Here is a 27,367-nt window from a genome sequence, read left to right on the forward strand (position 1 = left end):
ATCTTCTGGATGGGGAATGATGCTACCCATTTAGGATGCTATGCGCACAAGTTAGGGCTGTGGTCTTTTCTGTTCTCCTAATTCCTTTTTAAATTTCACTTGCACATTGTGTACTCCTCTAGGCCTTCTCCTTGAGCCCATGGTATCTGCCATGTGCACCCCTTTTTCTGTACATCCAGTCCTGTATATCATTTGATATATAGGATTCACAGGATTGTGTGATCCCACTTTTACCTATATGGGAAAATGTTAGCCCTGTACTCTTGTGATTTCCTTGCATGTGCCCCACTGCTCTGAGACAGATTTACTCCCATTCCACTCTGACCAAATCATACCTGATCTTCATGAAATCGGCCTTCCCCACAGTTTGGAACTTAAGAGTTCAAGACCATCATTATCCTTTTCCATAACCATCTGAATCCAACAGAGTTATGATTGCTATCTGCAAAATGCTGTCTCACTGATAATTCAATTCCATATCTGGCTTCATTACCTAAAATTAAGGCTGGAACAGTCCCTCTTGTAGGACCATCCGTTTACTGGCTGCAAAAACTGCTGGATGCATGTTAAGAATCCTGCACCTTCTAAACCTTTCACGCAGTGACTACTTGAAGTAATGTTAAGGAAATTTGAATCCTTACTGTTACTAGCTAATACTTTTTCCCTTCTCTGAGATTTGCCTACCTGTCTGCTGTTTTATTTCTGTAGGAATGTTTGGGGCTTATAGTACATTCCAGCAATGTGATTGCTCGTTTTTGGTTTTTAAGTTTTCATTTGACGATTCTTCTGAAATGTCTGAGCAGATCTGGGCAACACACCTTAAGAATGATATATTGGCCTTAGAGGGAGTACAACATAGCTTTACAAGAATGATACTTGGTCTTCAGGGTTTAAGTTATGAAGAGAGATTGAAGAAATTACCTGTGTTCTCTAGAATTTAGAAGGTTCAGGGTGACCTGATTTAGTGTTGAAAATCTTAACAGGAAGAGACCCAGTAAATAGAGAAACTGTTTCCACTGGTGGCTGATTCAAGAATTGGGGACTCCCAGTTGGAAGTTTGGAACTCTCTTCCAGGTCTTTGAGAAGTCTTGAAGGAGAGTCATTGGACCTGAAACGTTAACTCTGATTTCTCTCCTCAGATGCCGCCAGACCTGCTGAGGTTTTCCAGCAATTTGTTTTTGTTTCTGATTTGAACATCTGCAGTTGTTTGGAGTTTTTTAGTGTATTCAGGGAAATGGCAGATTAAATGAGTGGGCAAAATCCTTGGTAGATAGAAGGGAATGTGGGGTTGTGCACTTTGGCAAGAGGAATAGAGGACATGAATTCTCTTTAAATAGAGACTCCAGACAGCTGCAGAGCGGAGGAATTTGGGAGTCCTTGCCCATGAATCATCAAATTCTTGCATCCAAATTTAGCATGTAATAGGGAAGGCAAATGGAATGTAAATCTTTGTTCCAAAAAGAATGGAGTGTAAAAATATGGAGTTTTTGCTAAAACTATACAACTCAAAACTATACAATGGTACCAGTCAGACAACTGTTGGGTATACTGTGAACTTTTTGTCTCCTTACCTAAAGGAAGATGTATTGGCATTGAAGGCAGTCCACAGTGATCAACCTGGTGAATTTTCAGGTATGGAGGGAGTGTCTTAGAAGGAGAAGTTGAGTAGGTTGGGCCTAAACTCATTGGAATTTAGAATGAATGATGGTCTTATTGAAACATGGCAAATTCTACAGCGACTTGACAGGATACTTATGGAGAGGTTGTTTCTGCTTGTGGGAAGTCTATGACCAGAGGGAATAATCTCAGGATTAGGGGTTGCACATTAAAGACAGATGCAAAATTGTTTTGAACATTGTGAATCTGTGGAATTTGTTGCCGCAGAGGACTGTTGAGGTTGGGTCCTTATGTACGTTAAAGGTTGAGAGATTTTTAATCGGGAAGGGAATGAAAGGTTATGCAGAAAAGGCAGGAAAGTGGAAAAGTATTTGGTTTGTAGCACAAGTGCCTCCGAGTCAGAATGAACAGGGTTCTCCTGTTTCATTCCCTTGTATTTAATCTAGTCAGATTCTTAAACTCAGTACCAAAGCACTGGTGGCTTTTTTTGGATGTTGTTATTAAAGCCAATCTGCCTGCTCGGAATTCAAATGGTCTTGCACGGCACTTTTTACAGGCAAGTAGTGAACCTTTGTCTGAGTCAGTGTTGCTTGATTCATTTGAGGTTTCTGAAGAAATTTAACACGTCATTCATCCTGTCGTTTGTGGAACCTGTGGGGCAAAATAATTACAAATGTGAAACTTTCTTCGGACAATGAGTTGACAGTGTCTGGGAGTATTTCTTTGAGATGTGATCAGGCTGCAAGTTCCAACTTGACTTGCAAGCCCCAGGTTTCAGTCGATTTTCATTTAAGTTTGACATGAGGTTTCAGGTTGATTAGGATTTAACAACATTTTACTTTGATGTTAAACTGTAAGCAACCATTTTGTTGTGCTCAAGCTTATCAGCATGCAACATTGCCCCCTACAGGAGTTTTTTTCTGGTGTCTCAGCTTTTTGCTCACAAGCATGGTAAATAAAAATGTAATGAATTTGGCATCAAGTATCGGAGTGGGATATCGTTTTACAACTGTATAGCAAACGTCATGCCACAAAATGTTCTGGTAATTAAAAGAAGCTCGTTGGAGGTTAAAAATATTCCATACTGAATACTTGTCTTTCACAAAATTATTTTTTTCTCAATCTTTTGTAACATCACAAACATGAGAATTTGATTGTTTAGCCAGTCTTGTGGATTAGGACCATCAATGACCAATTGGATAAAACATTTTCTAATGTTTTAAATATTGTAATTCTTGCCTGCTTTCAAAGTGTGCATGTTGGATTAGTGGTGGACAGATGATGGGGCAGTCTGGCTTTGAGTGTTTTTTCAGAAGAGCGTGTTACTTCTGTGTTTTCTTCAATTAATGAGATTTTCCTCACCTGCTGAGTGTGTTAAGCCGTTGATCTTGGCCCACCACACTTTTGGTCTTGACCTGATAACCTGGAGGAGGATACTGGAGGTCAGGAGTCTCTTCTTGGAGAAGGAGAAATTAGACTCTGGCCTTTACCCGTGTGCAGTTTGGAGCTGACTTGAGCTGTTTTATTTTCATCACAGACATTGGCTGTCTCTTGCATATTGCCTGGGAATGTGATAGTTGAGCACAGTTCTTTACTCTCTCATTTAAAGGCGTTGGGACTGTATTTATAATCCTATTGCAGAGTCTTCTGCATGCCATATTCATGGAAGGATATTTCCCAGTTGTTTTTAGTTAGTCAATGAGATGATAGTTACGTGTTGGCATAAATTGGAAAAGCAGGCAACCCTAGTTTTAAGTTGGGCACAGACATCTTAGAATGGTTCCTTTAATGATTTTTGCAGAGTACATTGATTTGTTTAAGTGCATGATCCCTATAAATTTTCTTGCGCTGCTGTGGATGAGCTGTAGAACTTACGGGGCCAAAATGAGCGTGGCCTGTGCAGGAATTTTCAGGCCATGTAGTTTTGAAAGAATGTTGCTACTTGCCCTCTTCACTTCATTGAACATTTTGCCTTGTCCAATCTTGGGATTTAATTCTGAAAGGAAATTTGTATATTGGATTCATGTTAAAGAATTTAAATGCATGTTAAATACGCATGAAGGGTGCTGGGGTCATGGATGTCTGAGTGGGTACAGGACATCCTGAAGTGAGAGGGAAAACAGACAGAAGTCATTGTTCACATTGGCAGAAATGACATAGGTAGGAAGAAAGAAGAGGTCCTGTAAGGACAATTGAGGGAGTTAGGGAGGGAGCTAATAAGCAGGACTATCTGTACCATGGGCTAGTAAGGGTAAGAACAGAGAGAGTACATTTGAACACATGGCTACAGAATTGATATAGGATGGAGGCCTTTAGATATATGGATCATTGGGATGTCTTCTGGGCAAGTGGGACCTGTACAAGGAGAATGGATTGTACCTGACCTAGAAGGGCACCAATATCCTGGCAGGAGGTTTGCTGGAGCTCATTGGGAGGGTTTAAACTAGTGTGACAGAGGGTGGGAACCAGAGCAACAGTCAGTGCAGGGACTGGTGGCAAAAGTGAGCCTGAGATATGCATAGAGCAGAGTAAGAGCAGGCAGAGGGGAGTCAGAGGAACTGGAGGTCTGAGTGCATTAACTTCAATGCAAGAAATATAACCGGTAAGACAGATGAACTAAGAGCTTGGATAACTGCATGGAATTATGTTATTGCCGTTACGGAGACATGGTTAAAGGATGGACAGGACTGGTAGCTTTACATTCCAGGATATCGCTGTTTTAGATGGGACAGAAAGTGGTGGGTGTGTTGCATTGCTGATTAGGGACCACATCACAGCTGTGTTGTGAGGATACATCAGAGGGCTCTTGCAGTGAGACATTATCGATGGAACCCAGGAATCGGAATCATTATGTTGGGAGTTTTCTGTAGACCTCCCAAGAGCCCAGAGGAGCAGAAACGTAGTTACACACTGGAAAGGATGTGCAAAAAGCAGGGTAGTTGTGGTGGGTGACTTCAACTTTCCTCTCATTGACTGGGACTCCCTTAGAGCCAAGGGCATGGATGGAGAGCAATTTTAGATGTGTCCAAGAAGGCTTTTTGAGGCAGCATGTTGACAATCCAACCAGAGAGGAGGCCATACTAGACTTGGTCCTAGGGAATGAGCTAGGACAGGTGATTGACGTTTAAGTAGGAGAGCATTTTGGGCTTGGTGTTCATAACTCCATAAGATTTCGAGTAGTCGTGGACAAGGATAAGAGTCGCCTTGGGTTAGAGTGTGTAATTGGGCAAGGGCCAATTACGTACAAATTAGATTTACCCTCCAATAACTGCTCCCAATCTACATTCCCCAGTTCCTGTCTATGTATGGCGTGTGGAAGGCTTTTAAAGACCAATTGACAAAAGTGCAGGACGTGCATGTCCCTGCAAAACTGAAGGATAGGAATGGCAGGATTCAGGAGCCATGGATGACAAGGGAAATTATAATAGTCAAAAGGAAAAAGGATGCATACGATAGGTCTAGGCAGCTACAAACTGATGAAGCCCTTGAGGAGTAAAGAGAAATTAGGAAGGAACTTAAACGCAGAATTCGGAAGGCTAAAAGGGGCCATAAAATGTCTAGAGCAAACAGGGTCAGGGAGAATCCCCAGGCTTCTTACACATGTATAGAAGAAAGAGGGGAGCAAGGGAAAGAGTAGGCTCCCTCAAGGACAAGGGAGGGAAGTTACGCGTGGAGCCACAGGAAGTGGGAGAGATCCTTACTGAGTAGTTTGTATCAGTATTCATCAAGGAGAAGGGCACGACTGATGTTGAGGTCAGGGATGAGTGTGTGTGTGAATACTCTAGATAATGTCATTATACTGAAGGAGGAAGCTGTGGGAATCCTAAATTGCATTAAGGTAGAGAAGTTCCCATGGCCAGATGGGATCTATCCCAGGTTACTGCGAGAGGCAAGGGAAGAAATAGCTGGGGCATTAGTAGATACCTTTAGGTCCTCTTTGACATAGCTGAGGTTCCAGAGGACTGGAGATTAACCAATGTTGTTCTTTGTTTCAGAAAGGAAGCAGGGATAATCCAGGAAATTATAGGCTGATTTCTGTGGTGGAAAAGCTCTTGGAGAAGATACTGAGGGACAAGATATATGCACATCTGGAAGAAAATGGACTAGTTAATAACAGGCAGCTTGGTTTTGTAGGGGGAAAGTCATGTCTCACCAACCTAAGTGAATTTTTTGAAGAGGTGACAAAGATAATTAATGAGGCAAGCGTTGTGGATGTCATTTATCTGGACTTGAGTCAGGTATTTGATAAAGTCCCATTGGTATAAAAACTAAAATCACATGGGATTCAGAGTAGGAGGCTAGATGGATACAAAACTGGCTTGGTCATACAATGCTGTGGAGCTGCCGATGTTGGACTGGGGTGGACGAGATCAGAAATCAAATGGCACCTGAAGGAGGACTAAGACTGCGAAAGCTTGTGTTTTTAAATAAACCTGTTGGACTATAACCTGGTGTCATTTGATTTCTGTCCTTGGTCATACAAGACAGAGGGCAGCAGTGGAAGGGATTTTTCCAGAATGGAGACCGTAATGTTCCACAGGGATCTTGTGTCCTCTGTTGTTTATAGTACATATAAATGATCTGGAGAAAAATGTGGGTGGTCTGATTAGTTAGTTTGTAGATGACCAGAAGATTGGTGGAGTTGCTCATAGTGCCGACGATTGTGAAAGGATACAACAGGGTATAGGTAGATAGATTGGCAACTTGGGCACAGAAATGGCAGATGGAGTTTAATCCAGACAAATGTGATGTGATGCATTTTGGAGGATCAAATTTTGGTGTGAATTATCCTGTAAATGGCAGAACCCTTCAGAGCATTAACATACAGATGGATCTGGGTGTGCAGGTCCACAATTCCCTAAATGTGGCAACACTGGTGGCCAAAGTGATTAGGAAGGCATATGGCATGGCTGGGGCATGGAGTACAAGAGTTGGTAAAACATGTCGCAGCTATATAAAACAGTTGTTGGGCTGCATTTGGAGTATTGTGTGCAGTTTTGGTCGCCGCACTACCAGAAGGACGTGGAAGCTTTGGAGAGCGTACAGAGAATGTTCACCAGGATGTTGCCCAGTCTTGAGGGCATTGGCTATGAGGAAAGGTTAAAAAGACTAGAATTGCTTTCACTGGAAAGATGGCGGCTGAGAGGAGACCTGATAGAGGTTTACAAAATTGAGAGGCATAGATAGGGGTGGATAGTCAGAGGCTTTTTCCCCAGGGTTGAAGTTTCACTTACAAAGGAGCACAGGCTCAAGGTGAGAGGGGGAAAGTTTAAGGGAGATGTGTGAGGGAAGTTTATCCACGCAGTGTGTTAGGAGCCTGCAGTGCACTCCGAGAAGAGGTGGTGGAAGCAGGCATGTTGGCAATATTTAAGAGGCAACCTGGATAGTTATACGAATGGGAGTGAGCAGAGTGATATGGACCGAATAAGGGCAAAAAGTTTGTTTTTTCGTTCAGTTAGGGCATGATGATTGGCACAGGTTTGGAGGGCTGAAGGGCCTGTTCCTGTGAGATGCTTCTGTTTTGTTCTCTTTTTGTTCTTTGGAAGTGGCTGTGGCAGTTTCTTCTGTTATTGCTAAGATGTGGGTAAGGTTGAGAAAACCCATGTGCTATTTACTCCTGAACAGTTAGTAAAAATATGGTGGTCAGCTTCTACCTTGAATTGTTGATGCTGTGTGGTTGTGTTTTTATAATGGCAATAGAGGGGTTTTATCATGGGGAATTGCATAACGTTGGTAGCACAGAAACAAGTCATTCAACTTAGCCAGTCTGTTTTTATGCTCCACATGAGTCTTCTCCTCCCTTTATTTACTCATCTTAGCCTATCATCTTGCTATATATTTCTTTTTCTTGTGTGTTTGTCAAGCTTCATATGAAAAGTACAAAAATATCAATTCGTCAGTGCTATTTGTTGCAATCACTTTGTGGTAGCTAGTTCTCAACTACACTCCAAGTAAAAGGGTTATTGCTAAATTCCCTCTTGGATTTATCACTGATGAATATTTATGGTCCTGAGCTTTGGGTTTCTTCACAAGTGGAAATATCCTTTCTACACTTTGCTCTCAGCACGTGAAGTCTGAGGTCTTAATATGATCAGGTATACACAAATGTTTTCATTTGCATGGGAAAACTAATGCCACTGTCAATAATGTAATAAAATGTTCGCCGAGAAATTCAAAAAGCAATTTTGCTGTGCAACGTGGAACTTGCCACCACATCAAGTAAAAACCAAAAGAACTGCGGATGCTGTAAATCAGGAACAAAAACAAAGTTGCTGGAAAAGCTCAGCAAGTCTAGCAGCATCTGTGAAGAGAAAAATCAGAGTTAATGTTTCCGGTCTGGTGACCCTTCCTCAGAACTCCTGAGGAAGGATCACCGGACCTGAAACGTTACCTCTGTTTTTTTCCTTCACAGACCCTGCCAGACCTGCTGAGCTTTTCCTGCAACTTTGTTTTTGTACCACATCGAGTAGTTGAGGTGAATATAGCCTAGATTGACAGAATGTAAAGCTCTACAATTGGTGGAAGAAGGAAAGAAGGATCGTGTTTAAGGGAAATGAGGAGGAGGAGGAAAAAGCCATGGCACAGACCACTGGGGCTGAATGGCCTACTCTTGTAATTACTGTGGAACTGTAACTGTTATGTGTGGATGTGTGACTGCAGTTGCGTCTGCATATCAAAAATCAGGCTATGTGAATCATAATTCTGAAGATTGTTTAGCTAGTTGTGGTAATGGGTCACCATGGCATATATTAATTTTAAATCTGCAGATACGTGAATAGGAAGGGTTTAGAGGGATATGGGCCAAATGTTGGCAAATGGGACTAGGTTTATTTAGTATATCTGGTCAGCATGGATGAGTTGGATTCAAGGTCGGTTTCCGTGCTGTGCATCTCTATGACTCTAAACTGGAGAAATGAGATAAACACAAACAGAAATTGCCAGAGTAATTCTGTTGTTCTGGCAGCATCTGTGGAGAGAAAATAGTTAACATAGAGTCCAGTGACCCTTAAGTAAAAAGGTCTGAAGGAGAGTCTCTGGACTTGGAAATTTTAACTCTGTTTCTCTCCACAGATGCTGCCAGACCTGTTGAGTGTCTCCAGCAGTGTTTTTGTTCACTCCAAATGTTAAACCCATTTCTCATTTTGCTTGTTGATGAACTTCATGTTTGCATAAATAATATTCCGTATGGTTTTGATGGAGAGTGCAGGAGGGCATGCCAAGAGCAGTAACAGGCATAACTGAAAATAAGGTGGTCAACCTGGTGAAGACACCAAAACAGGGCTACTTGTGTTCCAAACAGTATAAGCAGCAAGTGATTGAGAGAAGCGATGTTCTGAAGTTGGGTACAATAATTGTGAGGTGGAAGGTAGGAAGCTAAAATGAAGGCTGACGTTTCAGGCTTAGACCCTTCTTCAGAAATCATTTTGTGACAACGAGTTTGAATTCAGCCAATTAACTTAAACAAAGCACCTAGAAACAAAGCCAATTGAATTTAAATCTGATGGTGTTGACAACCTGAAGCCAATCATATTATAAGAATTTGATTGGCATTATGGATAAGACAAAGGCATTATGGATAAGACAAAGGCATTTGGAAAATTGGAAAGAGCCAACCGCCATCTGAAAGCGTCATCTGCCACCTGCCAGAGTTACACCATTCAGCTCTCTCAGCCCATCTAATTAATCAAAGTATTTTAGCTGAAAATCCTCATTGAAGAAATTTATAGAGAGAAAACATCCCTGACAGTAGAATTAACAGAAGAAAGGTGTTTATGACACTGTGAGATGACACTGTGTTCCAGAAGACAGACAGTGCGAACTTGGAGAGATTAAGTCATTGCTTCTTATTTATTGGGTTTATATTAGCAGGACTTGTTTTTATTTAAACAGCATTCCAGTCGAATTTAGACCAATTAGGCAGTAGTTTGTAGTTCAAGGGGGAATTGTTGGTTTGTTAGTAATTTTGTTGATTTGTTCATTGGGTTAAATAAACAAACTGTTTCTTGTTACTTGTAAAGTGGAGATCAGGGATTTTTTTCTTTTAATCATTCTTTTAATAGATTGAGGGGGAAAGTTAGCTTCTCTGCGTGTTTAAGGGTTAATTATTAGAGGGGAACCCCTACTCAGATCGGGGCTAGTGTTTTAGTTTAATTATTAGAGGGGTTTGGCCATTGCCTGTCGTAACACCTATTGCATCGAAATGTGAATGCTGATGGACAGTGAAATAACTCTCTCAAAGCTCTACAAGTATCCCTATCCTCTGACGGCAGAACTCAACACATCAGTATAGAAGAGAAGACTGAAGCATTCACAGCAATCTTCAGCCAGAAGTGCCAAGTGGAGGACCATCTTGGCCTCCTCCAGTGATCTCTAGCATCACACATGCTAGTCTTCGGATTCACTCCATGTGATGTCAAGAAACAGCTGGAGACACTGGAAATTCCGGCAATAGTGGTGAAGACTTGTGCCCCAGAACGTGCCACTCCTCTAGCCAAGCAGTTCTAGTACAGCTACAACTCTGGCATTGACCTGACTGGAAAATTGCCAGCTATGTCTTGTACACAAAAAGCAGGACCAGTCCAACCCAACCAATTACCATATCATCAGTATACTCTTGATTATCAGTCAAGTGATGGAAGGTGGCATCAGCAGAGCTATCAAGCAGCACTTGCTCACCAATGACCTGATACTGATGCCAAGTTTAGGTTCTGCCAGGGCTATTCAATTGCTGACTTCATTCTCCTTGGTTCAAACATGGACAAAAGAGCTGAATTCTCGAGGTGAGATGAGAATGACAGCTGTGGATATCAAGGCCACATTTGACTGAGTGAGGCAGCAAGGAGCACTACTAAAAGTGGAATCAGTGGGAATCATGGGGCAGACTCTTAACTGGTTGGAATCATACCTGGCACATGGGAAGATGGTTGTGGTAGTTCATCAGTCATCTCAGCTCCAGGAGTTCCTTAAGATAGTGTTCTAAGTCCAACCATCCTCAGCTGCTTCATCAATGACCTTCCCTCCATCGTTAGTGAAAGTGTACAGTTATCTGTGACCATTCTCAATGTTCATAATTTGTGATGACTCAAACTGAAGCAGTCCATGTTCAAATGCAACAAGTTTGGACAATATCAGGCTTGGCCTTCCAGGTGGTAAGCAGTGTCACACCACACATGCCAGGCATTGACCATCTCCAGTAAGAGACAATCTTCCCAATGCCCCTTGACACTCAATGGTGTTACCATCCCTGAATTCCTCCACTATCAACGTCCTGGGGATTACCATGTAAATGCATTGGCTACAACAACACGTCAGGCTAGGAATATTGCAGTGAGTGACTTGCATTCTGACACTCTGGACACTGCACGAGTCACGAGTGTGATGGAAAGCTTCGTACTTGCTCGGATGGGTGCAGCTCCAAATACAAAAACCAGGCCGAGCAGGTGACTGAGGTGTCAGTGGGGAGCACTTAGGGGCAAGTGTCCATAATTCTATTCATTTTAAAATAACAACAGAAAAGGATAGACTGGATCTAAAGTTAAGTTTCTAAATTGGAGGAAGGCCAATTTTGATGCTATTAGGCAAGAACTTTGAAAAATTGATTGGGAGCGGATGTTTGCAGGTAAAGGGATGGCTGGAAAATAGAAGCCTTCAAAAAATGAGATCAGGAGTCCAGAGATGTTGTTACTATTAGAGTGAAGGGCAAGGCTGGTAGGTGTGGGGAATGCTGGATGACTAGAGAAATTGAGGTTTTGGTTGAGAATAAGAAGGAAGTATATGTAAGGTGTAAACAGAGATCGAGTAAGTCCCTGGAAGAGTGTAAAGGCAGTAGCAGTACACTGAGGGAAATCAGGAAGGCAAAAAGGGGACATAGCTTTGGTAAATAAGGTTAAGGAAAATCCAGAGGGATTCTAAAAATACATTAAGGACAAAAGGGTAACAACAGACAGAAAAGTGCCCCTTAAAGATCAACAAGACCACCTCTGTGTAATACCGCAGTAGATGGGGGCGATACTAAATAATCAGTATTTTGCATCAGTGTTTACTGTGGAGAAGGATATGGAAGATCGAGAACGTGGGAAAATAAATAGTGACATCTTGAAAAATCTCCATGTATCGGAGGAGGTGGTGCTGGACTTGTTAATGTGCATAAAGGTGGATAAACCCCAGGGAGCTGATCAGGTGTAGCCCAGAACACTCTGTGAAGTGAGGGAATTGATTGCTGGGCCCCGTGCTGAGATATTTGCATCATCGTTAGCCACAGGTGAGGTGCTCGAAGGTTGGCTAAGGTGGTGCCACTACTTAAGAAAGGAAAAGCCAGGGAACTCTAGATTGCTGAGCCTGACATTGGTTGTGGGCAAGTTGATAGAATCCATAGAATCCCTACAGTGTAGAAACAGGCCCTTCAGCCCAACAAGTCCACACCGATCCTCGGAGCATCCCACCCAGACCCATTCCCCAAACCCACCTAATCTACACATACCTGAATGCTTTGGGCAATTTAGCATGGCCAATCCACCTAGCCTGCACATCTTTGGACTGTGGGAGGAAACCAGAGCACCCAGAGGAAACCCACGCAGACACGAGGAGAACATGGAAACTCCACACAAACAGTTGTCTGAGGGGGAATTGAACCTGGGCCCTTGGTGTTCTGAGGCAGCAGTGCTAACCACTGAGCCACCATGCTGCAGTTCTTGGAGGGAATCCTGGGGGACAGGATTTACCAATATTTAGGAAGGCAAGGACTGATTAGGGATAGTCAGCATGGCTTTGTGCGTGGACAGTCTTGTGTCTCTAACTTGATTGAGTTTTTTGAAGAAGTAACAGAGGATTGATGAAGGCAGAGCGGTGACCGTGATTTATATGGACTCCAGGAAGGCATTCGACAAGGTTCCTCTTGGTAGATTGGTTAGCAAGGTTAGACTGCGTTGGAATATGGGGAGAACTAGCCATGTGGATACAGAACTGGCTTGAAGGTAGAAGATAGATGGTGGTAGTGGAGGGTTGCTTTTCAGACTGGAGACCTGTGACCAGTGGAGTGTCACAGGATTGACGCTGGGTCCACTGCTTTTTGTCATTTATATAAGTATTTGGATGTGAACATAAAAAATATTGTTAGTAAGTTTGCAGATGACACTCACATTAGAGGTGCAGAAGGAGGTTACCTCAAAATCCAACAGGATCTTGATCAGATGGGCCAGTGGGCTGAGGAGTGGTATATGGAGTTTAATTTAGATAAATGAAGTGCTGCGTTTTGGAAAGGCAAATCAGAGCAGGACTTATACACTGAATGGCAAGGTTCTGGGGAGTGTTGCTGAACAGCGACCTTGGAGTGCAGGTTCATACTTCCTTGAAAGTGGAGTTGCTGGTAGATAGGATGGTGAAGAAGGCATTTGGTATGCTTGCCTTTATTGGTCAGTGCATTGAATACAGGAGCTAGGAGGTCATGTTGCAGCTGTACAGAATGTTGGTTCGGCCACTTTTGGAATATTGTGTGCAATTCTGGCCTTGCTGCTATAGGAAGGATGTTGTGAAACTTGAAACAGTTCAGAAAAGATTTACAAGGATGTTGCCAGGGGTTGGAGGGCTTGAGCTATAGGGAGAGTCCAAATAGGCTGGGGCTATTTTCCCTGGAGTGTCGGAGGCTGCGAGTTGACCTAAGAGGTTTATAAAATTATGTGGGCCATGGATAGGGTGAGTAGCCAAACTATCTTTCCCCAGGTGGGGGAGTCCAAAACTAGAGGATATAGGTTTAAGGTGAGAAGAAAAAGATTTTAAAGGGGACCTAAGGAGCAACATTTTCATGCTCAGGGTGGTGTGTGTATGGAATGAGCTGCTAGAGGAAGTGGTGGAGTCTGGTATAATAACATTCAAAATGCATCTGTATGGGTATATGAATGAGAATGGTAAATGGGACTAGATTAACTTAAGATATCTGGTTGGCATGTATGAGTTGGACCGAAGGGTCTGTTTCCATGCTGTGCAACTGTATGATGACCATCCAGGACAGTGCAGACTGCTTATTCGCACTGCGTCCACTCCCCCCTCCACTGATGCTCAGTTGTAGCAGTGTCTATTGTCTGCAAGATGCCCTGCAGAAATTCATCCGAGATCCTTAGACAGCACCTTGCAAATCCCTGACCACTTCCTTCCATAAGGACAAGGGCAGCAAATACATGGGAACACCACCAGCTGCAATTTCCCCTCCAAGCCATTCATCATCCTGACTTGGAAATATATTGCTGTTCCTTCACTGTTGTTAGGTTGAAATCCTGGAATCCTCTGCCTAACAGCATTGTGGGTCCTGTCTGCACCACAGTTCAATAAAGCAGCTCAGCACTGTATTAAGGACAATTAGGTACAGGCAGGAAATGCTGACCAGCTAGCATTGCATTTGCTCCTCAAGTGAATTCAAAAAATGTCCAAATTAGTAACGAGTTTTAAATTAATTCCAATCCAGGTTCGTGGACTATTGTGAAATATTGGTAAATTGTGTTCTGACAAACATTTCAGATGATTTGAGTATTGGCCGTGGTTCACTGTTAAGTGTTGGCTTTGAATTTTAGTGAACCAGATGGGTTTTTATGACAATTGGCAATGGATTCACGGTGATCATTAGATTCTTAATTCCAGATATTTTTATTGAATTCAAAATCCACCATTGAACCTGGGTCCCCAGTACGTTATCTGGCTCTCTGGATTAAAAGTCCAGTGAGAATACAACTGGGCCATGGCCTCCCCTAATTGGGTTGTGAGTTTCAGATGCAGGAGAAATGTGAGCTGACTGTAAAGCATTGCTTTGGGAGTCTTTTTGATATTGATGTTTGTAACAGAATCACCAGCAATGACTTATAATAATGCCCCATAGGTGTGTAATGAAACAAAATTAACACTCTACTCAAAGAAAGTAGGCGACCAAATGTTAGGCCCGATGCAGGAGCATTGTAAAGCAGAAGGAGAGGGGAAAAATAGTTTGGTGGGTAATTCTGAGCACCTGGGGCCAAGACCTCTGGCAACCAGTCACGGAGTGAAGAAAATCTGGAGTTGGAACAGTGCGGGGTTCTCAGGGTTGTGGAGCTGTTGGGGGTGACCGGTAAGGAGGTGCAACGCCAGGAGGATTTTGAACCATAGAATGAGAGTTTAAATTACAAGTGTTGATGGATAGGTAGCCAGATTAGGTGAGCAAGCATCAGAATGATGAGTGAACAGGACTTGTTGTGACATAGGGCAACAATATTAGATGAATACAGTGTTATGGAGGCTGGAATAGAGCGGACAAATAGGAGCCGCAACATAAAATGGTGGCTCAGTAATTAGTACTGCTACCTCAGCGCTAGGGACCCAGATTCATTTTGATCCTTGGACAACTGTCTGTGCGGAGTTTGCATACTCTCCCATGTCTGCCTGGGTTTCCTCTGGATGCTCCGGTTTCCTTCCACAGTCCAAAGATGTGTGGGTTTGGGTGAATTGGCTATGCTAAATTGCCCATAGTGTCCAGGGATATGCAGGCTAGGTGCATTAACCATGGGGAATGCAGGGTGATAGGTCAGTGGCTGGATCTGTGTGGGATGCTCTTCAGAGGGCTGAACGGCCTCCTGACTCACTGTAGGGATTCTATGAAAAAGATGAATAAGGATGTCAGTACCAATTGCACAGAGCCAGAAACAGGTGAAATGGAGGAGATGGTGAAGTGACTTAGAGGATGTCATGGTATTATTCAGATTTCCATGATCCCCTCGCCAGTTGTGGACCTCAATCAAAATTACTGAGTCAGATAATCATTCTACCTATGCGCTGTTCCTGTGTGTATATGTTCCCCAAAACACCAAGGTACTTTGGCTTTGAAATACTTTGGAATGTTCTGATCTGCTGAAAGGTACTCATTATTGCAATTTACTTCCTTTCTTCTGTCAATCATGAACATACAGGAAATTTAAACATAAGATGGAAGTAATATTGTCACAATTGCGTATGCAGCTTCAAAACTTGTAATCAAAAGTGCTTCAGTTTTCATTTTACCAGGAGTTCATCTGTTGAGAAACAGCCCTGTTTTCAGGTAGTTTACTAATTCTATTTTGGTTATTTGCTGTCAACATACATTGTGTCCATATATATCCTCTGACTCTCAAATACGCACATTTCTTTTTAAAATGTAATGATGCATGTTTAGCATTGGATAGCAAGTATGTGGATAATCTGTTTTGCTAACTTGCTTTTTTGAACTGGATTTGTTTGTTTAGGAGTGGATATAGAAGCTGCGCGGAAAGAAGAAGAACGAATAATGCTTCGCGATGCCAGGCAATGGTTAAATAGCGGGCAAATAAATGATAATCGGCATCCCAAATCTGGGGGAACAGCTCTTCATGTAGCTGCAGCTAAAGGCTATTCAGAGGTTTTAAAGTAGGTATCTAAAACTACTCCAATACTTAGTATTTGCAAGTAAATAAAGGATTGTTATGAGCAAATTGTTTCCTTTTTCTGTTGCATGATGCACCAACTTAACTTGGGTTTCAAAATAGTAATTATTGTACTAAAAATGGCTGGTTGTTTTTTTTATATACTTCATAGCCCATAGATATTTAGATGTGGGGCATTTCATGATGCTAGCAAGCTGTAAGCAGGTGCATGCTATTTGGTTATGCATTGTTTCATTGGTTTAGTAAGCAACATTAAAGACTCAATGCAATTAAGTTATTGCGAAATGATCATAAATGATCTCAAAACAAATTGAAGATAGTTAGAAAATGCATCCACATGGAGTTAGGTGACTGTGAGCCTAGTTATGAGGTTGCTGTATTCTATTCATATACTGCCGTTGTGTTGGCCCCTCTCTTTTGGCTTAGCAGAAGACAGAAATTAATGATACATTAAAGCTGAATCAAATGTTATTTGTCTTAATTTAACTTTGTAAAATGTCCACAAGTTCCAAAAAGCAGCTATAATTCGTTGAGATGACATTTTTAAGGGGTTTCTCTTGTTTTAGTCTTGACATTTTTAAATTGGTACTTTCTTTAAAATCCACAGGCTTCTAATCCAGGCAGGCTATGATGTAAATATCAAAGATTATGATGGCTGGACCCCACTACATGCTGCAGCACACTGGGGAAAAGAGGAAACCTGCCGAATCCTGGTAGAAAGCTTCTGCGATATGGAGATGATCAACAAAGTGGTTTGTTGCCTATTACATGTTTTTGATTTTGGTAACTACTGTCTTTTTGTTTAGTTACAAAAACGCAGAGAAGCAGATCGTTAGAAGATTGCATGATCAGACTATTTTGTTTGAAGTAACAATTTCTTTCTTTTACTCGTGGGACGTAGGCATCGCTAGCTGGCCAGTGGGTGAGAGGAGAATGATTGATTTTACAGGGACCTGAGGGGCAGCCTTCTCAGACAAAGGGTGTTTTGTATGTGAAATGAATTGCCAAAGGAAGTGGTATTGTTTAATTGTGCCAAGAAGTCAGTACTGCATCACCTCGGAGGGTGAGTTGAAAAAAAGGAGCCAACTATTGTGCCATTTGGAGCAGAATGTCTGTCTTTAGCTGAATAATTGCCTTCTGCATATTTAAGTTTAGCTTTTAAATAGCAGCATAAGAATCACAAAGGATCTTTAGATTATTGGAAAACATAAAGAAGAATAAAAACTTGCATTTCTTTCGTCACTTTCATGAGTTCAGTTTGTCTCCAAATATTTTACAGTACTTTTGTAGTGTTATTCCAACTTGGGAAATATTGCTGCTAATTTGCACTCATGAAACTCCCACGCATGTACAACATAGAACAGTACAGCACAGGAATAGGCCCTTCAGCCCACCATGTCTGTGCTGACCATGATGACATTTCAAACTAATCATATCTGTCTTCATGTGGTCCATATTCCCCTCTTCCTTGCCTTTTCATCTGTCTGTCAAATGCTGTTAAACTTACCTATTGTATCTGCTTCTACCACCTTCCCGGCAGCACGTTCCAGCTACCTACTGCTCTCTGCATTTAAAAAGAAACTTCCCTTGCACATTTCCCTTAATCTTATACCCCTTCACCTTAAGCCTACACCCCCTAGTGTTTGACACCTTCATGCTGGGAGACAAACTCCAAGAATCCACCTTTTCCAAGCTGCTCGTAATTTTATATACTTCTATCAGGTCCCCCTTCAGCCTCTGTAGCTGTAGAGAAAACAATACTCCAAATGTTGCCTAACTAAAGTTTTATGTAGCTGCACCACGACTTGTCAACTTTTATACTCACTTCCCTGACAAATGAATGCAAGCACTTTGTATGCCGCCTTTACCACTTTGCCCACTTCTGTTGCCACTTTCAGGGAGCGATGGCCTTGCATGCCAAGATCCTTCTGTACTCACGGCTGCTGAGGGTTCCATCATTTGCTTTATACTTTAGTCTTGCATTTAACCTCCATCACCTCTCACTTGTCTAGATTAAACTCCAACTGCCATTTCTCTACCGAACTTCCCAACTGGTCAATATCTTGCTGTATCCTTTGCCAACCTTCCTTACTCTCCACAAGTCCTCCAATTTTCATGTCAGCTGCAAACTTATTAATTGACCGACTACATTTTCATTCATACATTAAAATAAATTATAAACAGCAGAGATCCCAGCACTGATCCTTGTGGAGCACGACTGCTTACAGACCTCCAGTCAGAAAAGCATCCCTCCATGACTACTTTCTGTCTCCTATGACCAAGCCAATTTCGTATCCAACTTAGCAACTCGGGTTCCCGTGTGACTTAATCTTTTGGACGAGCCTACAATAACAGACATTAGCAAATGCTTCAGTAAAGTCCATATGGACAACATCCATTACCCTACTCTCATCAATCATTTTCTTCACATTCTTAAAAAAAGAACTTGATCACATCTGTGAGACAAGAACTCTCCCACGCTCCATTCTTCTCCAAATGTGAGTAAATTGTGTCCGTAAGCATCTGCTCCAATAACTTCCCTTCCAGTGATGTAAGGCTCACCAGGATTATCTCTGTTGCCCTCCTTAAACAAAGGAACAAAGTTCGTTATTATTCAGTCTTCTGGGACCTTGTTTGTGGCTAAAAAGGATACAAAGACCTTTTGAGGTTCCAGCAATCTCCTCCTTTGCCTGGATAGATCCCATCAGGTTCTGGGGACATGCCTACCTTAATATGTTTTCATGGCATCCAACACCTTCGAACTTGAGAACAGAAGTAGGCCATTCAGAATAAGATCATGGCTCATCTGTGACGTAACTCCATATACCTTCCTTGGGCCCATATTTCTTGATACCCTTGCGTAGTAAAAATTTGTCCATTTTGGATTTAAATTTAACAATTGAATTAGTGTCAACTGCCATTTGAGGAAGGGAGTTCAAAACCTCTTCTGCTCTTTCTGTGTAAAAGTGCATTTTAACATCTCTTCTGAATGGATTAGCCCTAATTCTCAGATTATGCCCCAGTTCTGGAATATTAAACCAGTGGAAACGGTTTTTCTTTATCTCACCTGTCTTTGCCTGTTAATATCCTGAAGACTTCAATTAGATCACCCCTTAACATTCTAAATTCTGGAGAATAAAGATCTAACTTATCTAATCTTTCCTCCAACTTAACCCCTGAAGTGTACTGATATTATTCTTGAATTGGTGTTATCCTTGTAAACCTAACTAGGATTTTGTATAACTGTACCGTAATGTCTACATCCTTGTACTCGAGCCCTGTAGATACTAAATTGTGGAGCATAAAAGACTGAAAGCAAAAATAAAGTCCATTTCATCTGATCAATCTTTGACATTTTGTATTCTGGGTGTATATGTTACATAAATCTCATGTTAGAGTGAAACTACAGTTGATTCTTATTGTTGGAGCAGTGAAAATTCTGTATTTGTTCTTGCTCAGTTTTACAGTGACATCGCATTTTGAGCATAAGAGGATGGGAACCTGCTTCTGATATGACAAGGGGCTGTGGTGCAAGTGCTATGACAATAAATGTGCCTTTGATATACTTGGACCTGGTTATGACAAAATAGGCTGCATTTGAAATCACTGACATAAAGTTGACCAAGTTCTGTGTGTTGCCCTTTATGTGATATTTTCTTGGTGTGGCTGCAGGTCAGTCGATTACCAAGGGCTGCTGGCATTATGGAAAACAAAATAAGGATTTTTGGGAATAAGGGTGTAGCTTTACGACCTACAATGTAAGAGACACTGACAGCACTTCTCAATGATACAGCACATTCAAAGTAGCAAAATGCTTTGTGGAACTGAAGACGATGGTCAGTCTCCCGTGTACTGGAAGTTTCTTTTGTAGTTTTGGTTATTGGAAAATCAGCACGATCAGAGACGGTGGAGAGGCCCAGAGAGGTTGTGTTGAGGTGGAGGTGACCGCTTGCTGTACACATGGGACCATATGTGTTTGGACAATAGGGAACATACTGATGAAGAATAGAAGCAGGCTAAAGATAGCCTGGTGGCTCCAGAGCGAACAGAGTGTAAATATTTATTTTCAGTAAAGAAGAGCCTGTCTAATTCAGGGTTTTCCCACCCAGTTAAATGAAGAAAGACAGATGGACTGGGAAGGATGCTGGAGTGAACTGCGTTTGAAGGCTGCAGGCCATTTGAGAAGGGTGAGGAGGGATGGTTTCACTTCACAGTTGTAAGGGTTGTGTTTTGTGAAGAGCTGCTTCGATATGTTGGAGGACTGGAAATTTGACTCAATCAAATATTTAATTGTTGATTATGTCAGCGTGAATCTTGAGGTCACTAAGTGTAAAAGGCAATTTGGGCAGGGACATTAGTATGCAGGTATCTATTAAAGTTCTTTATAGAAGATGGATGATGCCAGCAGGTTTGAAATGGACAGCAGTACTTGAGTGTGAACAAAGAAGAACATCAGCTACCATGGTGCCTCATCACTGGCCCTGGTAATTCCCGAGAGAGTAATGTGAAAAGTTTGACATGTTTCCATGACTTCCAAAATACTGTGAAGGACATTTACTATTTTACTGATGGTATCTTTTATTTTCAATTTGGCATGTGAGTTAGTCGAAAGAGTTTTCTTTTCCTGTCGACCTCTTTTGAAATGTGTGAATTTTGTCCATAGGGGCAGACAGCTTTTGATGTAGCTGATGAAGACATTCTGGGGTACTTGGAAGAGTTGCAAAAAAGGCAGAATATGGTAAGTTTTTGGAAGCTATTTCAAATCATCACTTTTTTAATTGATTATCCTTCGTAGTGAAAGACAAGGCACACTGAAGAAATTAACTTCAGTCGTATTTTATCGTGATTATACCATCATGTATGTTTATAAATCTGTCTACAGAGTTAAATGGGTGGAAAGAAACCCTCTGGTCATAACCTGAAGACTGACGTGATGTTCAGTCACTCTTTTCTAATGGAACTCAAGTAGTTAGCATTAAAATTAGAATTTGTGGTCTTGAAGGAATTTCACAACCTTGGAAGGCACATTGTCAACTTGTTTTAGTCTTGTAATTTGGCAATATGTAATGCAATAGTGAATTCTGTTTATTGACAACCACTATTAGGCGCGACTTGATTTCACTGTTTTCAGACAGAAGCTGCTTGTATAGAATTTAAAATTCATATGGGAGCATCTCTGTCTATGCAACTTTTTTAAATAAACTTGTGATTACTGCTGTACTCTGCATGTGAATACATGGTCTGCCTCCAGCATATTCACATTTTGCCATTACTGGTCATACTATTCACAAGCTTTTGCATATGTGAAACTGATGGCGCTCAGTTTTACCACTCTGTCTGCAGCCATTAAAGCCAGTCTGATCTTGAGGTGAGAGTAAAGTGAAGATCTTTCCTCTAATCAAATACAGTCAAAGCCGTCCCTTTTCCGTTCCTTCCTTGATTTACCTTAGGTGCAGACTTCTATCCCTGCTCCCAGTTGTGGTCAGACTGCATCAATTGATTCACCATCATGGCATTCTTACTGACTTGAACATCATTACTGTACCCTAGATATCTGGTTAATCATGAAGACTGCATGGCTTTTTCCCCACTCTTGCTACATGAATTAATCAGGGTACAGATGAGTATTGCTGGCTACTTCAGTTCCAAAAACAGCTGTAGGTAGTTTGATCTGTTGAGTCACAACCTGCATTCCCTCTAATTTTTCTTGCTAGCGTATGGCAGTAACTTCCAGAACAGGAAGTTAATGCAGCCACATGCTAATCAGCTGATTGGTGCCTGCAGGCCATCCAAGTAGATGAAAAGGTTAGAGGGAACATGGATTGCAACAACACAGGTATGTAAAACTTGGTAGCAGGGGTAGGCCTTCTGTTCCTTTAAACCTGCTGCATCATTCAGTAAGATCACGGCTGATTCTACCCCCATAATACCTAACTTGTCTGTTAAAAATCTCTGTCCCAGCCTCCAGTACTTCCTGAGAGAAAAAACTTCATGTAGGAATGACCTTCATACTGAGAAATTTGCTGTGTATTTAAGCTATGTTCCCTACTTTCAGGCTTCTCCATTAATCCAAGCATTGTCCAGATATACACTATCCAATTGCCTCAAGATTTTTTTCGATAAAATGACCTCTCATTTTGTTTCTTATGTGGATATAGACTTGTGCATTGTTTCTTCAGAAGAATTAGCCAAATGATCCTCTTAATTTGTACACTTGCATCTGGGAATTTTTGTCCTGCTCTGTTTAAATTGTATGACAGACTCTCGAGATGGGTCGGTATAACAAAAGCCCTTCACTCTAAGCTTGTTCCTTGAATGTCAAATGTATTAATTTGCTGTTACAGTATATTGAATCTGTTTAAAGACCTTGACAGTGAGTAGCTTCAAACTGTCCTATCCAGTCTCTTCCACCTTTGATCATATAAGTACTTTGGGTGTCTTTTTAAATTCTGTCTTAACATTGTCAGTTTATTTGCATGAATAGAAAATAAATTATCCAAGTTATAGTTTAATAGTCTAATACTGTCTTAAAATTGCATTTTGACTTTTTCTCCCCTTGAAAGCTTTTCCGGGAGAAACAAGCAAATAAATCCCCTTTGATTGAGTCAACTGCAACAATGGAGAACAACCAACAATTAAAACCCATCAAAAGGTAATTAGAAGTGAAATTCAAGATGTATGAATAATAATTTGAGTTCCACCATTTAGGAAATAAAACTTTATTTTGCCTGTGTCTGCTTGTGTATATTGTTGTTAATATTCAAATTGTTAATTGGTGTATGAGAATTTTGATGTTTTCTCAACTTTACTGAAATAATCCTGACAGTAAAGAAACTCTGCTGAATGAACAAAAGGTTCCAGTCCACATAGAGTCTCTTGAGCAGGAAAAAGTGGATGAAGAAGAAGAGGGTAAGAAAGATGATTCAAGTTGTTCCAGTGAAGAGGAGGAGGAAGAAGACTCAGAGTCAGAAGCAGAAGCAGGTAACTTCTAAGGAACTTTGGAGTTGTTTCGAATAAACATGAGCAGAACAATTGGATTATCTGAAAGCCTTCAATTTTATTCACCATATATACTCATAGTATTTGATATTGTGTAAAAGTCAATTCTGACTTTTGGCCAAAAATACTTTGAATTTTCATAGATCTCGTGTATAGGTTGACCCCTATTGCCAAAATACCCAAACTCTTTGTACTTGCCACCCACTTTAACTCAAACTCATCCTGCAGTAAATCGAACACACCATGGAAGTCAGCTGATCAGTTGCTCATGCCTGCTCATGTATGTTTAGCTCCTTGTATGCTGCCTTTGGGATGAGAACAGTCTCTGACCTACAACTCTGTGATAGCAAGTCTTTTGGGGGAGGATGGATTTTAATGTCTCAAATATTAGTCATGTAAACATTTAATCTCAGAAATTTGGCTTTCATGCTGATGTGTCTTATTAAAGCTTGATCATTTTCTGAATGTTGTAGTGAGGGATCTGTAAATGCTGAGATGCAGAATGTTCCTGTTTTATGTGCCCTATTTCAGGATCAGTGACTCACAGGTCACATAAGCATGCCATGTAAAATTCTGCTTGCATCTATCCCTACAGTGTTGATCTCTCAAACCAATACCATTCTTAGGTGATTAATCAGTTTTGTACGACAGGTCCTGGTCACTGAAAAATTGAATTAAGATTGCGAGCATTGTTTATGTGTCGAATCCTTGCAGCCAGCAGACAGAATTCTGATTCCAGTTAGCTGTTGTGTAAAGTCATCGAGACATATGCCAAGGAAACCGACCCTTCAGTCCAACCAGTCCACACCAATAGGTTCCCAAACTAAACTAGTCCGATGTGCCTGTGCCCATTTCCCTCCAAACCTTTCAGATTCATTTCCTTACTCAAACTTTTTTAAACTGTTGGAACTGTACCTACATCCACCAATTTCTCTGGCAGTTCATTCCACACACGCTACTGTGTTTTTAAAAAAATAGCTGCCACTTCAGTCCTTTTTAAATCTTTCTGCTCTTACCTTAAAAAATATGCCCCCTCGTTTTGAACTCCCCCACGTTTGTGAAAGTATCTTTGCTGCTCACCTTATCTTAGAATCCACTTAGACTTAGAATCCCAATGAGTGTGGAAACAGGCCCTTCAGCTCAACAAGTCCACCCGAACTCTCAAAGCATCCCACCCAGACCCATCCCCCTAAACCCACCAAATGTACACATCCCTGAACACTGGGCAATTTAGCATGGCCAATCCACCTAGCCTGCACATCTTTGGACTGTGGGAGGAAACCGAAGCATCTGGAAGAAACCCATGCAAACCGTTACCTGGTGGGGAATCAAGTCCGGGCCCCTGGTGCTGTGAGGCAGCAGTGCTAACCACTGAGCCACCATGCCACCCCTCATAATTTTATAAATCTCTAAGGTCACTCCCCAACCTCCTACACTGCAGTGAAAAAAGTCCCCGCCTTAACCAGCCTGTTTTTATAACTCAACTCCATCATCTTTGGCAACATCCTGGTAAATCTTTTCTGAACCCTGTCCAGTTTAATAGTATCCTTCCTATAGCAGGGCAACCAGAACTGCGCACAGTACTCCAGAAGAGGCCTCTCTAATGACCTGTGAGTTCCAACTCCTATACACCAATGTCTGAGCAATGAAGGCAACCATGCTAAATGCCTTCCTAACTCCCTGTTTACCTGTGGCACAACTTTAGAAGAATTATGTACCTAGTTACGTTTTTGTGCTTAGATCCCAGAGGCAGGTGATTTCCTGATTGACAGCACCAATGCTGCCTCCCAATGCTATGTGCAGGGCCCGTTCTCCATGAAATGTAAATTTGAACTGATTTGCATTGAGTACATTGAACTGGAGCAGCAATTTTAGATCTTTTTATACTAAATATTTCCAGGAATGTGGCACATTTCCAACAAATAGAATACTGTGATTATGTTTGGTGGTTTATAAGTTACTCCTGTTTCTTCAGTTATTGCTCCATTAACAAGTTAAATTTTCTTCCAGAAAAAAACAAACCTACAACACATGTAAATAGTGTAAACCGCATCAACAGTGGAGGTAGTATACAGTCTGCAGCAGTAGCCCCAACAAGTGTACCCACGAATCAAGTTGCGCCAACATCGCCAGTGAAAAAGGTAAGAGAGAACCTATTTAAACCCGAATCATTCAACATGCATGGGCTTTCAGTCACTCGGAGAAAGCAAGAACTACAAATGCTGAAGTCAGAGTCAATACAATGCGGAGCTGGAGGAATTCAACAGGTCAGGCAGCATCAGAAGAGCAGGAATGTCGACTGTTTGGGTTTATACCCTTCATCCAGGGTGTAAAGCCGAAATGTCGACTTCACTGCTCCTCTGATGCTGCCTGACCTGCTGTGTTCCTCCAGCTCCACTCTATATTGACATGCTTGGGCTACTAACCCTGGCAGCAGTGATGGGAATGCTAAGATGGAGGTTTGAATCTCTCTTTTACCTAGTAATTCAAAAAATCTTCAATGGATGGGTTTAATTGTGACCTGGGTTGCTTTCAGGTGGAGCAAATGCAACCTTTCATCTTTGGGTAAGATAAATGCTGTCTAATGTTCATCCCTAAATAGCTTTTGAGAAATATATCTGCCACTGAGTTGTATAATAATTTTGACAGCGTATAGATTGTTTGGTCTTTGTATTCTGTTTTCCTAGTTAAGGAGATTAACCAAGGCCAGTCTGCCCTTTTGAGTTTGCTCCAGCATTCATTATGATCATGCTTGATCGTACAACTCAGTAGCCTGCTCCCGCTTTTCACTGATACAGCTGGATCCCTTTAGCCCAAGGTCTGTGCCAGCTCCTTCTTGAAATCATAATGTTTTGACCTCAACCACTTTCTGCAGTAGTGAATTCCACAGGCTCATCGCTCTCTGGGTGAAATTTCTCATCTCAGCCGTAAATCATGAGGGGCGTGGATAGAGTGAATAGTCAAGGTCTTTTCCCTAGGGTGGGGGAGTCCAAAACTACAAGGCAAAGATTTTAAAAGGACCTGAGGGGCAACCTTTTCACGCAGAGGGTGGTGCATGGATGGAACAAGTTGCTAGATGAAGTGTTGGAGGCTGGTACAATTACAACATTTAAAAGGCATCTGGCTGGGTGCATGAATAGGCAAGGTTTAGAGGGATATTGGCCAAATGTTGGCAAATAGGACTAGGTCAGATTGGGATATCTGGTCAGTTGGGCGAGTTGGACCGAATGGTCTGTTTCTGTGATTCTGACGCTAAACAGTCTACCGTGTATCTTTAGACTGTGACCCCAGCTTCTGGACTCTTCCCTTTATTGGGGACATCCTGCATTTATCCTGATTAGTCTTTTAGAATTTTATAGGTTTCTATGCAATCGCCTTCATTCTTAAGAACTCCAGTGAATGTAGTTCTAACCGATCCAGTCTCTGTTCATTCGTCAGTCCTGCCATCCCAAGAATCAGACTGGTAAACCTTTGCTCCGCTCCTTCTCTAGCAAGAACATACTTCCTTAAATAAGGAGACTAAAATTGCAAGCAATATTCTAGGTATGGTCTCATCAAGGCCCTGTACAATTGCAGCAAGACACCCCTGCTCCTGTACTTGAATTACTTTGAAACCAATATATCATTTGCCATCTTCACTGACAGCTGCAACTGCATGGTTTCTTTCAGTGGCTGTTGTACAAGTGTGACCTGGTCACGTTACTATAATGGAGAAGCGGCAGTTAAGTGAAAGAAAATGCCTGATATTAACTTTATAAGTAACAATTTATTTATTTAACCCTCATAGTGAACACATTAACAGACCTTGTAACAAACAGGACAGTTTCCCCCTAACTCCTCACTAGTCCCTAACTGAACAAAACTCTACTGGTATGCTATTCCAATAAACACAAGTCCCCCTTACATAACCCAGGTAGTAAGAAAAAAAATTAACACTTAGTCTCTCAAAGTCCATACAGAATGTGTCTTCCGGAATGCTCTGCCTTCTGCATTGTGTTTCAAGTAATAAATGCCTTTCTTCTTATCCAGCTGTCAGGGATGTTTTCTCTGCAAAGTCTCTTACCTGGAAGTGCCGTGATACTTTTTATGGAAGGATGGTGCTTTCTTAGAGCTCAGTGATTTCTTGAGAGCTAGGTGCTTATTTCTCAGATGGCAGTTTGCTCTCACTCCTCTGATTTTTTTCAAAAACCCTCTCCTTGTATATCTTGGATGACCTATCAATTTTCTTGCAATGGCATTGGTCTGCGGTTGTCAAAACCATCAGATTTTAATTCAGAGATAGTAGGAACTGCAGATGCTGGAGAATCTGAGACAACAAGGTGCAGGGCTGGATGAAC

General features: G+C 41.6%; 1 protein-coding gene across 1 annotated transcript in view; it reads left to right on the forward strand.

The window, feature by feature from the left end:
- ppp1r12a (protein phosphatase 1, regulatory subunit 12A) overlaps positions 1 to 27,367 on the forward strand; it is an 85,058-nt gene that overhangs the window by 4,070 nt on the left and 53,621 nt on the right. The window contains exons 2-7 of the mRNA XM_048607469.1: positions 15,855 to 16,014; positions 16,639 to 16,783; positions 20,695 to 20,769; positions 22,595 to 22,683; positions 22,858 to 23,012; positions 25,041 to 25,171. Coding sequence (XP_048463426.1) covers positions 15,855 to 16,014; positions 16,639 to 16,783; positions 20,695 to 20,769; positions 22,595 to 22,683; positions 22,858 to 23,012; positions 25,041 to 25,171 — 755 coding nt within the window. The remainder of the gene's footprint in view (positions 1 to 15,854; positions 16,015 to 16,638; positions 16,784 to 20,694; positions 20,770 to 22,594; positions 22,684 to 22,857; positions 23,013 to 25,040; positions 25,172 to 27,367) is intronic.

Source organism: Rhincodon typus, chromosome 18 (genome assembly GCF_021869965.1).
Source record: "Rhincodon typus isolate 14 chromosome 18, sRhiTyp1.1, whole genome shotgun sequence".
Classification (NCBI taxonomy): domain Eukaryota; kingdom Metazoa; phylum Chordata; class Chondrichthyes; order Orectolobiformes; family Rhincodontidae; genus Rhincodon; species Rhincodon typus.